Consider the following 13093-nt stretch of genomic DNA (forward strand, 5'->3'; position numbering starts at 1 on the left):
TGCCTAACCCATAAGAGCTATACCTATCATATGGCTCAAAATTTGATCTTGCATAATTAATGTTTCTAACTTCTTATGATTGTTGTATATTGTGAAACTTGTAAGTACTTTTAGGAAATGTATTGTGTTAGGAACTTTCATTTGTTCAAATGATGGTCCAATTGTTTTTTATATGTTTGGTGTATGCAGTTGGAGCTGATTGTGATGGTGATAAGATTGAACTTCTTCTTTCTCAAGTCGAGGGTAAGGATATAACAGAGCTTATTGCTTCTGGTCGGGAGAAGTTGGCATCAGTGCCTTCCGGTGGTGGTGTTGCTGTTGGTACTGCTGCCTCAGCTGCAGCTAAGACAAAGAAGGAGGAAAAAGTGGAGGAGAAAGAGGAGTCAGATGGTGTGAGTCTTTTTCTTGCACTAAATAATTTTAAATGAATAATGCTAACTAATACTGCTCAGCTTTAAAAATTTCACTTTACCATGTACCTTTTACAGCATAGTTTGGATGATGCACGAAATGTTAATTTATTGGCTTTTGCAGAGTTGAACATGAGAATTCTGTTAGCAATAATGGCTAGGATTTTCACATTTGTTGTCACAATTTTGATTAGCTGTTCTTAGACATAATGGAGAATTTCACCTATGCAAAACACACTTGGTTCCCAGACACTCCAGATAGATAGGTTTACAATTTAGTAATTTAAGATTCATGGGGGACTATGGAAAGTTCTTAATGCGCAGAGAGATGTTTGAAGTGGGAAAGAGAGTTTATTTGATGATATATGTGGGTGTTGTTGTGTTGCCTGTTGACCTCTATTTATTCTCTGATTGGGCCTTCACTGTTTTTCAAATATATACATTTGAAAATAATAGAAATACAATAATAAATGAACATGTAATTGAAAAAAAACATGCTATAAAAATAAATAATATAATATTATTAATAAATATATAATTAATAAAAAACACATATAATAAATATATTAATTAATATAATTAATACAAATAATAAAAAATATATGTGATAATTAAAACAAATATATAATTTAGAATTTTTTAATATTTTTATTATAAATTAAATACATATAATCTTATATATTATTTTAATTGTTTATATATTTAATTTTCTTAATAACATAATATTTTGTATAAAAGTATGTTATTTAATGTTCTATTATTATTAACTTATTATTTTATTATCATTATTTTTATTTTTAGTTATTATTATTATCTTTATATTTAGTTATTATTATTAAATTATTACTTTGAGACCACATTTTTAGCCTCTCACTTAAAGAAAACAATACTGGTCTTTTAAGTGGTAGCTAAAAAACCACAAATAACTATAAGTCATAATAACTGAAAAAACCACAACTCTAACTTAAAGGCAATAAGTGTGGTCTCAAAGTGGTTGCTATTATCCCTGCCAAATTTTGGTGTGAGGGGTAGCGACCACAGCGGGTGTTAGCTACTTGTTTGGTCGTTATTTAGTAGCAAAATGGTTGGAAATTTGGTAAAAAACTAATTTGATCTCCATGTGGAAGCAAAGTGGTTGCTAAGTAGTAGCTAAATAGCGACCACTTTTGAGTGGTAGCTAAATTGCTTTTCTTTTGGTGATGAACAACAAATCATAAAAAAGGAATACTACAAGCAGATCATCACGCATCAACAACAATGTGAACAACATTTAACAATAAAAAAGAATAAATGATGAAGCTCTAGATATAATGGAATACACAAACAAACAATGACGAACAAGAAGAAGTACAAAGTGAACATAATACGGATAAAATCATAACAAATATAAGACAACGAGAAATTCAAGAAGGACAAGTATACAAAGACAAGGAGACCTTGATAGCAAATCTGAGCTTCTATTTAATAAAAAAACCATTTTTAATACAAGGTAAATTATACCTTGATAGTAATTGCACTTGATGCACCATTGAATATCAGTTATGGTGGTTAATGAAACTTTCCTAACTTTCACATATGGAGGTATATTGTTCTTAGCAACTAGAAATTCATGTTTTGATCCGATCTTTTCCTAAGGCTAGGGCTACACTTGGTATTTAATGTCTTACTTTTAAAGTCTTAATGGTTCCAGATTTGTGGAAAAGAAAAGCAAAAAAGATGGAAGGTTGCTATGAACAAGCAATCAATCTTATGAGTTGTTTAGGTAGATTCTTTACTTAATATTCTATTGGTGAAGCAGAAGAGAACTTAAATTCGCCTGGCTAGCAAGTAGGTGGCTGTTTTGCCTCAGGCTTGGGGATTGGTTCCATTACTCACTTGTTAATTGTTCAACTAAGACAAGAGCCCTATACCTTTCAAAAAGCAAGAGAGAAGGATTCGAATGCACAATCTACTAGGACCTTCAACTACTTTTTTCTTAACTATTTCTCGCTTTCTTGAGCCATTTGGAGTGCTTTTTGATGCCCTTTAGGTTGAGGGGAAACTTTTATCATAAAATTAGACTTACTATTAATCATTGGCTTATCTGTCAACCCCTTACTAAGTTTTCAGTCAAGTAAAGACTCTTTATTACCACATCAAGGACACTAGGAGTCTTTTTAGGTGTCATATGGAATACTATGGGTCAATTCTAATTTCATGTGTTTCTTTGTTCTTTATTTTATACTCATTTAACACTATTCGAATTACTTTCTATGATAGATTATGGAAGAAGTCCGTGCAAGGCACTTTCATAAGGATCTTGGCACAATTGGATGAGTTAAGACTTGAAAGGGATGAGAAACCAAACCGAATTAATAAATAGCGAGATCTTAACTATTTTGGGTCCGATAAGGAAAGAAATCGGACCCAAAAATAGTTGTTCCATTAACAATTTGTATAACAAACACCATTCTTGTTAAGACCACATATCAACAATGGGGCAAGTCTCATAGTGTTTCGAAATTGATTGGACAAACTGTTTTTATAACCATCTTTTGAGATTTGCTCAATCAATTCATACATAAAAAGAGTCACTAATTCAGTTTTCTATAAACACCAATCCTTGAGTACTTGAAATGAGGTATAAGCAAAATTTTAAGTTCCAGATTAGAAATGATTCACGAATATTAACATCAATTCAAACTGCATACATTGCTAAAAAGCATAAATAAGTGATGTATTAGGGAACTAGAAAACTCATCGGGCAAGAAAGAGAGACCATTAACAAACAACAACCAAACATCTACCAATATCAAATCTAAGTTGGACACCCAAATCCTATTTTGCAACACTGATTGAGAGACTGACTATTCTTTCCAATTCAGATTAAGAAGCTAATAATTAAAAACAGCTGCACCTGAGCATCATATAGAAATTATATATGATCAAGAAACAATAAGTGGTTTCTAGATTAAATTAACTAAATATTCAATCTTTGTTTAGATGAATGTACCAAAATTGATGCAGAAAACTCTTGAAATGAGAAGGAAAACAAATCTAATCTTTGAATTTCTTGAAAAAAGAAAGTACTAGAGGTCAAATTTAAATGACCAGCTCAAGAAGTTAATACCAGATCAACTTTTAGTCAAGACATTCACAAAAGTAAACAGCATATACGGGCAAATATTAACAGAAAACAAATCTTTATTTTTAGAAGTCCGCATATGAAAAGAATAAAATAAAACATCAATCACTGCACATAACAGATCTGTCTTCATTATCAACATCAACATTAATGTAAATGAAGAAAAAAAGGAATCCAATTCCAATTAGAGGTACAAAATACGATGAAACCAAACAAAGACCAGTAACAATTCACCATAAGACAATCCACAGCTGAAACTAGATATTAGATTAGATAAGTTATGAACTAAAGGAGAAAAGAAAAAGGAGAAGGAAAAGCACCTGAAGAGAGAAAATGTCAATCGATGCGGTGAGGAAGTGAAGCTCAGAGTGAAATTTCACTTATTTATAGTCAGATAAGGGTTAGGGTTCTTTGTAGATGGTTTCTGTATGGTTTTGTTTAACGGTGTTGTCCAACTTTAATTACTTGAAATGACATGAAATATGATAATCCATTTATTTGTTATTCTTCTTTTATTATCTTTTTTTTTTCTTGTCTTATAACTTTCATTTTCATTTTTTTTTCATTTTTTTTAACTTTACTTTAATATAATACATTTTTCGTCGCCTGGAAAGGACAAAAGAAACATCTTGTTCTTTCTTCAATAATTTCTGATCTCTAGTGAACCTCTCAGTAGGATTCGTACCCAGATAAAGTTCTAACAATCTGTCAGAGAAAAAAGAACGAACGAATCTTGTAGGATTCCCAAAAAAGAACGAACAAATGGAACTAGTACCAACTCTTCGCTAAAATGTATGAACAACAAACTCTGTAAACACTTAAATTACTCTTTCACTTAATTAAGTTTGCATAAATGTTATTGTAAATATTTATGCAAATCGTACTGTTGACCAGTCAACTCTCTCGTTCTTTATTTGACTTTAGTTTCTTTTTTGTTTAATATATCTTGTTTGCCTTGTGCTTTAGTTACTTGAAAAAAGTAACAATCCAATTGGATTTCCCTGCAAGTATGAATTGATTGGACAAACTGTTTTTAACACCTTAACTTGTGATCTAATCTTGTAAATACTTCAATTTGTTTTATTTGTGATATTTAAACATTTTTTGACATATGGCTTTATTTAACACTTTCATATCTACTATATCTAGGTGTTTTATGTGATTATAAAATAAAGTTCAGGTATCTGTTAGGTTGAATTGACAATTAAAAGTATTTCTTGCCTATAAATTCCTTAATAGATTTTAATCAAAGATAGGATTAGTGCTATTTCTTCTTCAATTGTCTTAATAAAATCCCATATCTTATTTATTAAAATATTAATATTTGGCTTTTATCTATACTTATAATACATTTCTAGCAAATCATTGTAATTCCTTAAGCGCATGCCATTTCGAGCAATCACATCTATAAAAATTGAAAGAATTATACACATGGATAGTTTTTGTACTTCATTGAACTCAACAATTAAGTCATGCATTCTCAACTATTAACTCATACATTGGTGCACATATATAAGCCTAAACAAACAAAATGAAAAAGTAGAATAAGATGATAGCGAAAAACTCCTTAATCAAAATAACAGTTAATTATGTTTAGACCCTCATATCATCAATGAAAAAACTTATTTTTAAATAATGAAGGAAAGAGAGCGAAAACATAAGTTGGATAGTATTGACACCTTTGTTTTCGCTAATAAGTCTTTAATCACATGTTTTTACTCCAAACAAACCTCTGAATAGTAACCAAGTAAAATCTGTATTATACTTAATTTTTTATTTAATAAAAAATTAAATAAAATAAATAGTTAAAAATTATTATTTTTACCAAACACTAAAATTAAGTTATATTAAAAATAAAGATTTTATCATATTAATTTTATTTGATTGGTTGATACAAAACTCTATTTTTAACCTACAAGAATATCATGATCTTTTTCATTGATAGTGGACTTATTAACTTTAATATTTCTTTCTTGACGCTAATTAATATCTAAGTTATTTTGATAGATTAAAATATGACTAGCTAATTTAATTTTTACTTTTAACTTTTTTGGAATAGAATCGATCGACGGTTGAAATAGAAAGGATGAAAAATATGAGCGAGACAAGGGAAGTGCCTCGGAGAGAGAGTCCCTGGGGAATATCAGAAGGACAACATCGTCAACCAAAGGCACACAGATGCAATGATCGTGCTGAGGATGTTATCCAAGTAAAATTACATCTCTTTCCCTCTTTTGTTTACTCACATTCTTATTATTATTATTATTATTTTGTTTGTGTTGATGAGAAGGTTGTTCTATTCTTAGCAATTCATTTATGACTTTTCAGGGCGTTTCGTAAAATTAACATTTGAAATTACAATTATTTTAATCTCCAGTAAGAATAAGAAATTCTAACCTAGAGTTTTTTAATCTCATGAACGGTTCTGTAATAGCGATGGGAATAGTGATGTTCTCGCCGACTATGATTATCTAACACAGTTCAAGTACAGTTGATATAATTGAGGCACAATCAAAATCAGGTTTTTTAGGGTGGAATTTGTGATACATATAATTAAGTAATTTGGTTTAGGTCATTGGGTAGGCCCACATGAGTTTCTCTTTATTTTTGTTAAACTGATTCATAAATTTTGGGATCTCTACCATCCTTGTACCTCAAGGCATGATGACTCCTAATGACACAAGGATTAGAAAGAGAGACAAAAAAGAAACAAACAAAATGATTATATAGGTAAGATTGCAGATCCGATAAGGAAAGAATTACAAGTCTTTTGTTCTTTTCGATACGGCTAAGCGTAAGGATCAAATCAAATTGACTTTAACATAGGGTGAAAGGAGTAGCAAGAAAGATGATGAGACAAAAGCTAATACAAAGGATAATAAGAGTTCGAGAAAGAATGCAATGTGCAATTGATACGCTATGTACATTGACATAAGAAGGAATGGAGTCTTTGAAATGACTTTTGATCATAATGTGCATATATGTGCCACCTATACTAAATGGGGAAGAAAGTCAAGAGGGCAATTTGGTGCTAAATGTGGAAGAAAGTCAAAAGGGTAAGTCTTAAATTAAACTAACTAATCTTCCAACACAAAAAAATGAGGTTTAAGCAAATAAAAGAAAATAAAGTTAAGACTAGATGAAAATTTTTATAGACAACAAATAGGCGCAACATGTATATACGAGTGTTTTATATTTTGATATTAAATGATTAACCTATACTCTATTATTTAAAACTAATAATGTGTCAATCATCTATCCATTTGTATATAGGTTAGGAACATATACCAGATATAGGCAAGAAATTTCTGAAACTAAGTACCATGAGGATTCTACTTTTTCTAACCAGCAAGACATTCTAATATTATTATTTTCAATATAAGTATAAAGAGATTTTTACTCTAATATATGAGTTGTTCTCCGTATTATTTCTATTATATTAAAACTCCCTTACATTTTTATAAAATTAATTACTAACTCCTTGCGTTCAAAATGAATCCACTCAAGAGACATTTAAAATTAAATATTTATCATGTTGGAATTATTAATTTTAGTGGGAGTAATAGTTAGTTTTATAATAAGTTAATTTTAATATTTAGCAAAGATTATTAATTATTAATTTTTACTTACTCTAATTTGGGATCTCAGCTTCAAGTCTAGATATATCTTCATTCGTAATGATAGTTGTAGTTAGAGTCTTGAGAACAAGCTTAATTCAGTTAGAGCCTTCCATACATTCACCGACAGGAGTTCACAGAAGGCAATAGGCATTAACCTCTATGTATGAAGACATGGCAGTCGTGGCTTTTTATGCTAAACAACCTCAACTTTTTCATATCTATACATCTTTCCATATTTGACATGCTTTTGAGCCAACTTTTGAGCAATCTAATTTAGCTTTTGTTTCAAGTGTGTAGTAAGCCCTTAGGTATTTACTACTTAATAAAATCTTTCCAAGCTCCGACCTCTGACAATATTCATTTAACTCTTGCCTAGACTTTAAAATGTCCTATGTTTAGCCAAGTATGTTCAACACTATCAAAGACATGGTCAAAAAGGTTTTTCTCAATATACATAATATCAAGGTTGTGCTAAATTAGATTGGAGCTCCAGTAGGGCAAATCTCAAAAGATGTTTTGTTTTTTCTAGCCTTATGATTTACTTAGTGGACCATTAGTTGCATTAGTATCTACATTTGTTACCTTTTTCATTCTGATATCATTAAGCATACCCAATAAGACAAAAAGCCAAAAGTTTTGCACTTTAAAGCAATAAAATGTTATTTTACGTATCTTTTTCTCTATAGCATTTCTTATGTTAAATGCTGATTATTGCATGATCAAAAAATTGTTTGTGTCCTAATATTAAAACAAAAAAAACGACTGCACATGGTTGTTCTTTTACATTAAGGCCGTCCTTGTGTGGCTAATGTTGAATTTAGCTTCATTTAATTGCAACTTTAAGTATGATATTAAAAGATATATTAACTGTTAATTTCTCTGGATCCTGAAACTGATCCTTAAAAGTTATACGGTGTTTAAGGTGTTGCATTTACATAAACAATAAGCTGATCAGATCTCCACTAGGCATGCTTGAGCAGTACTCGTTTGTTGGCCATTGCATGTTTCTTTTTTTATGCTGGTGTTTATAGAATTGGAGTTGAACTCCTTGGACTTACCAGGTTGCAGTGACAAATTAATGAATGTAATTTGCTCTTTTTGTTGTTTTTATTGAATATATCTTACTTGTCTGTTGTATAGGCTTGCTTTGAGGGAAATCCATTTAAAACAGTTCCAGGACCTTTTAAGCTCTTTTGGCAATGCATGCGCTCCAAACCTGGGTATGTTCAAATCGACGAGTATTCTTATTTATGTTCTCTACTATAATTCATAAGTTTTGTTGACTCTTAGCATATGATATTGATTGGTAGTTTTAGTTTAACTTACTTTATTGGGTTACATCTTGGACTAGAGAAACTAAGGTCTTGTGTCTCCATCATTCATATATGTCTTTTATGTACTTAATCATGTAGAAAGTTTTCCATGCTTAAAATATGTATAAGCTGCATCGTTATTTATAGTATTTGTTGCTGATATCAGTACATGGCAATGTCTGGTTGTGCAGGGAGGAACCAACAGAGCCTTACACTTATTTGCAGATAGAACCCCCAAAGAGAGGTGAAGCTTGAGTGAGATAACTTATCACAGTGCTAGCATTATTTTAAGCAATATTCATAAGTTTGCTAATGTTGTTCATTAAATTTTATCAAAGCATGTGGACATGACAACTAATCATTTTAAAATCTATTGTATGTGGATGTTCCTTCTTTATTTTTTATTTCACTATAATAGTAAATAATAATTATTTGATTATTTTACTTGCAAGTTAACTTAATAAAAACCAATTAAAATTTCAGAAACTAATGGCTCAATTAGTGTTAATGTTTAGTCCTTAGTCCCAACTTTTAACTATATTTCTAATACCAAAATTTATGTGTTGCATTAATATAATGCAATATGAGAACATGCTTGCCTTGAACAATAAATATATCTTTTAATATCATACTTAAAGTTGCAATTAGATGAAATTAAATTCAATATTAGCCACACAAGGATAGCCTTAATGTAAAAAAATGTTCAACCATGTGGAGTTGATATTTTTTTGTTTTAGTATTAGCATGCAAACAAATAATAATTTAATTGGTTTTTATTAAGTTAACTTATTTTTGTAAGTAAAATAATCAAATAATAATTATTTACTATTATAGTGAAATAACAAATTATATATAGTAAATATCAAAGAAAGAACATCCAAATACAATAGATTTTAAAAAGATTAGCTGTTATGTCCACATGCTGGAGTAAAATTTAATGAATAACATTAGCAAACTTATGTATATTGCTTAAAATAATGCTAGCAGTATGATAAGTTTTCTCACTCAAGCTTCACCTCTCTCTTTGAGGATTTTATCTGCTAATAAGTGTAAGGCTCTGTTGGTTTCTCCCTGCACAACCAGACATTGCCACGTACTGATCTTAGCAACAGATACTATAAATAACGATGCAGCTTATACATATTTTAAGCTTGGAGAACTTTCTACATGATTAAGTACATAAAAGACATACATATACTATAAATAACAATGCAGCTTATACATGTTTTAAACATGGAGAACTTTCTACATGATTAAGTACATAAAAGACATATATGAATGATGGAAACACCAAACCTTAGTTTCTCCAGTCTAGGATATAACCCAATAAAGCAAGTTAAACTAAAACTACCAATCAATTCCATATGTAAGAGTTAATAAAACTTATGAATTATAGTAGAGAACATAAATAAGAATACTCGTAGATTTAAACATATCCAGGTTTGGAGCGCATGCATTGCCAAAAGAGCTTAAAAGGTCATGGAACTGTTTTAAATGGATTTCCCTCAAAGCAAGCCTATAAAACAGAGAAGTAAAATATATTCAAAAAAAGCATATTACATCAATTCATTTGTCACTGCAAACTGGTGAGTCCAAGGAGTTCAACTCCAATTCTATGAACACCAGCATAAAAAAGAAACATGCAATGGCCAACAAACGAGTACTGCTCAAGCATGCCTAGTGGAGATCTGATCAGCTTATCATTTATGTAAAAACAACACCTTAAACATGTGCAGCCTTTTGGAATTCATAATATCTAGTTTCATTCCAATTCGATAACCTTATCGTTTTAGTTTTTACTTACCTGAGAGGAGGTGATTTTAGAAACTTCAATGAAGATCGTATAACTTTTAAGGATCAATTTCAAGACCCATAAAAATTACCAATTTTACACATCACATGAATATCCAACCACTATAAAACATAACAGAATGAGTTTATTCTTATGAGCAATCAATTATGCATTTTTTGCGCTAGAATAATCAGGCACCACCTACGATGTGCACTCAATAACGCGCTTTATGTGCTGGGTACTTTGCATTTACACATTTATTTTAAGAAAAGAAAGAAATGATCTCAATTATACATGTGTACTGACATGTTTTTCCTATGGAACAAGCACCATTCTTAAATATGCAACAATTCTTGTTCAAGAGTTTTGCATCACGCAAGATGTTTCAACAGATATTTACTTGCCCTAGTAGCTTTAACCATGAGTGGACTAACACCTATAAGTCCTTGAGAGGAAAGGGTTAACACAGCCTTATGCCTCTAAGTTATCAATGAGAAAAAAATAAAGTACTCTATTGTATATCCCACAAGTACCTACATATTACTCGAAGCGAAAATTGAAAGCTTTATCCTACTTCCATTTGTTTAAAAATAATAACCACAAAAAGATGAAGACATCTTTTAGCTAGTGCAATGTTTACCCCTCATTTATCACATCATTACTTATTTTTGTTTCAGCAGAAACAGTCCAGAAGAAATACGAAGAAGTGCTACCCTATAAACTTTCTTCAATCTAAAAATTTCTAACAGCTCCTTCACTTAAAACGGAGAAACCCCATTAAATCCAATTCAAGATAACACGAAAACCTACAGAAACACTAGCCACTTCAAACTAAATTGAGGGGAAAGAGGATATGACTGGCATGCTCCTCTCATTACACATGACCAAATCTTACTTCCTAGTAAAGAACTAAAACATCACATAACTTATATATATGCCTTGATACTCGCAGAGAGGAGTAGTGGTTTGTTTGGAGTAAAAACATGTGATTAAAACAAGGGTTAAACTTTATCCACCGCATAAATATCTCAAGTTTATTTATTTGGGTTAGAATTTCGTATTCTTGCTGGGGATTAAAATAATTGTAATTTCAAATGTTAAATGAATTGCTAAGAATAGAGCCACCTTATCATCAACAAAAAAAATAATAATAATAATAAGAATGTCAGTAAACAGAAAAGGGAAAGAAATAACAAATGTAATTTTACTTGGATAACATCCTCAGCATGATCATTGCATCTGTGTGCCTTTGATTGACGATGTTGTCCTTCTGATATTCCCAAGGGGCTCTCTCTCTGAGGCACTTCCCTTCTCTCGCTCATCTTCTTTGTCCTTTCTAATTCAACCGTCGACCGATTCTATTCCAAACATGTTAAAGAACAAAAGCATAACACATCATGTATAAACCAGCAGATAATGACTGAGGGTCATGGCCTCAGATCCTGCTATCATCACAGGCCTCCAAGCTGACATTAGGAGCAACCTTTCTTCCCTAAGGGAGAAATGTCACTTCTATTAATGCTAGATCAAGGAATAAGAACGTTATCATAGAGTTTAGGATCTAAATTCATAGCTATAAGACCGTTAGCATCAATTGTATATATAAGGATCATATTCATTCAATAGAACTCAGAATCTTAATTTGTAAATCATCACAGTTCAATACAACAATTACTTTCATCATTTTCACATAGTATCAGAGCAGGTTTAATCCTGCCATCATTTACCCAGCCTCAATCACTCAAAACTCTTCATAGCCATGTCTCACAGTGACATTACCAAATTAACCAATATCATATTAGAAGGCAACCAGAATTATTTCGAATGGTCAAGGGCAGTATATATAAGCCTGAGTGGCAGAAAAAAATTAGGGTTCATCACAGGGACCCAATGCAAGCCACGGCCTAATAACCCCAATGAGCCATCGAAGGAAGAAATTGAAGCGGCGGAGAAGTGGCGCATTTAACGACCACCGTGGTCATGTCACTACTCACCAACGCCATGGAGCCTCAGATAGTCAGGTTATGCATGCTATTGGCTTCATCACAGGCGATTTGGGGCAAAGTCAAAAACCTATATAGGCATTACCAAAACTATGCTCATATTTTCCATTTGAAATAGGGTATCCCGGATAAGACAAGGAACTCGGTGGGAAGAACTCAGAGTTACCTCCCACCTACCATGTATCAAGAGGAAGGCAGGAGAGAGAGCAAAATCTAGTATATACCTACCCTGGGGGCTCGATTCGAGCTGAAGCCCTTCGATCTCATATTCTATCAAATGGCACACCGCTAACATCGATCATCATAGCATAATCCAACGAGAAAGGGACTCGGCCGAGATGGGGACTCGGTGGTTTGAACAGAGACTCAACCTCCAAAAACCACGGCAGCAGCCCGGAGGGCACTGCCGAGGGGGGCAGGGGCACTTAGAGCGTGGTTGCACCTCCATCCGCAGCCTTGACCAAGCATCCACATAAATGTGGGAGGAAGAAACGGGAGGCGAAAAGGAAGAAATAAGTTTGGCGGCATGGGTATGTCAAACAGAAATAACCCTAATGGCTATGAAGGGGATGATTCGGGTAAAGAAATAAGTGTAAGGTCGGTATATAGCGTGTCGGGTCCTTACAACTTAACTCGACCTAACTCTCATACTCTGACCCAACCCGACTTTTGATCCAAGCACAAGAACACTACCCATGAACAGTGTGAACCGACCCAATCCTTATGGGAGCGAACGACGGATCCGGCCTCGGTGACTGACCAGTCCGACTTCCTCAATTGGTCTGACCCTTCTCCAACCGAAAAATCCCAAATTTCGCAACTTATCACTCA

General features: G+C 32.2%; 1 protein-coding gene across 1 annotated transcript; it reads left to right on the forward strand.

Moving 5' to 3' along the window:
• Nucleotides 1–137: 137 nt before the first annotated feature.
• Nucleotides 138–8906, forward strand: LOC8283343. Its single transcript, XM_048369596.1, has 4 exons — nt 138–392; nt 5594–5743; nt 8295–8374; nt 8659–8906. The coding sequence occupies exons 1-4, from the start codon at nt 150–152 to the stop codon at nt 8720–8722; spliced, it is 537 nt and encodes a 178-aa protein (XP_048225553.1). The 5' UTR covers nt 138–149; the 3' UTR covers nt 8723–8906.
• Nucleotides 8907–13093: the final 4187 nt, after the last annotated feature.

Source organism: Ricinus communis, chromosome 10, assembly GCF_019578655.1.
Source record: "Ricinus communis isolate WT05 ecotype wild-type chromosome 10, ASM1957865v1, whole genome shotgun sequence".
Taxonomy (NCBI): Eukaryota; Viridiplantae; Streptophyta; class Magnoliopsida; order Malpighiales; family Euphorbiaceae; genus Ricinus; species Ricinus communis.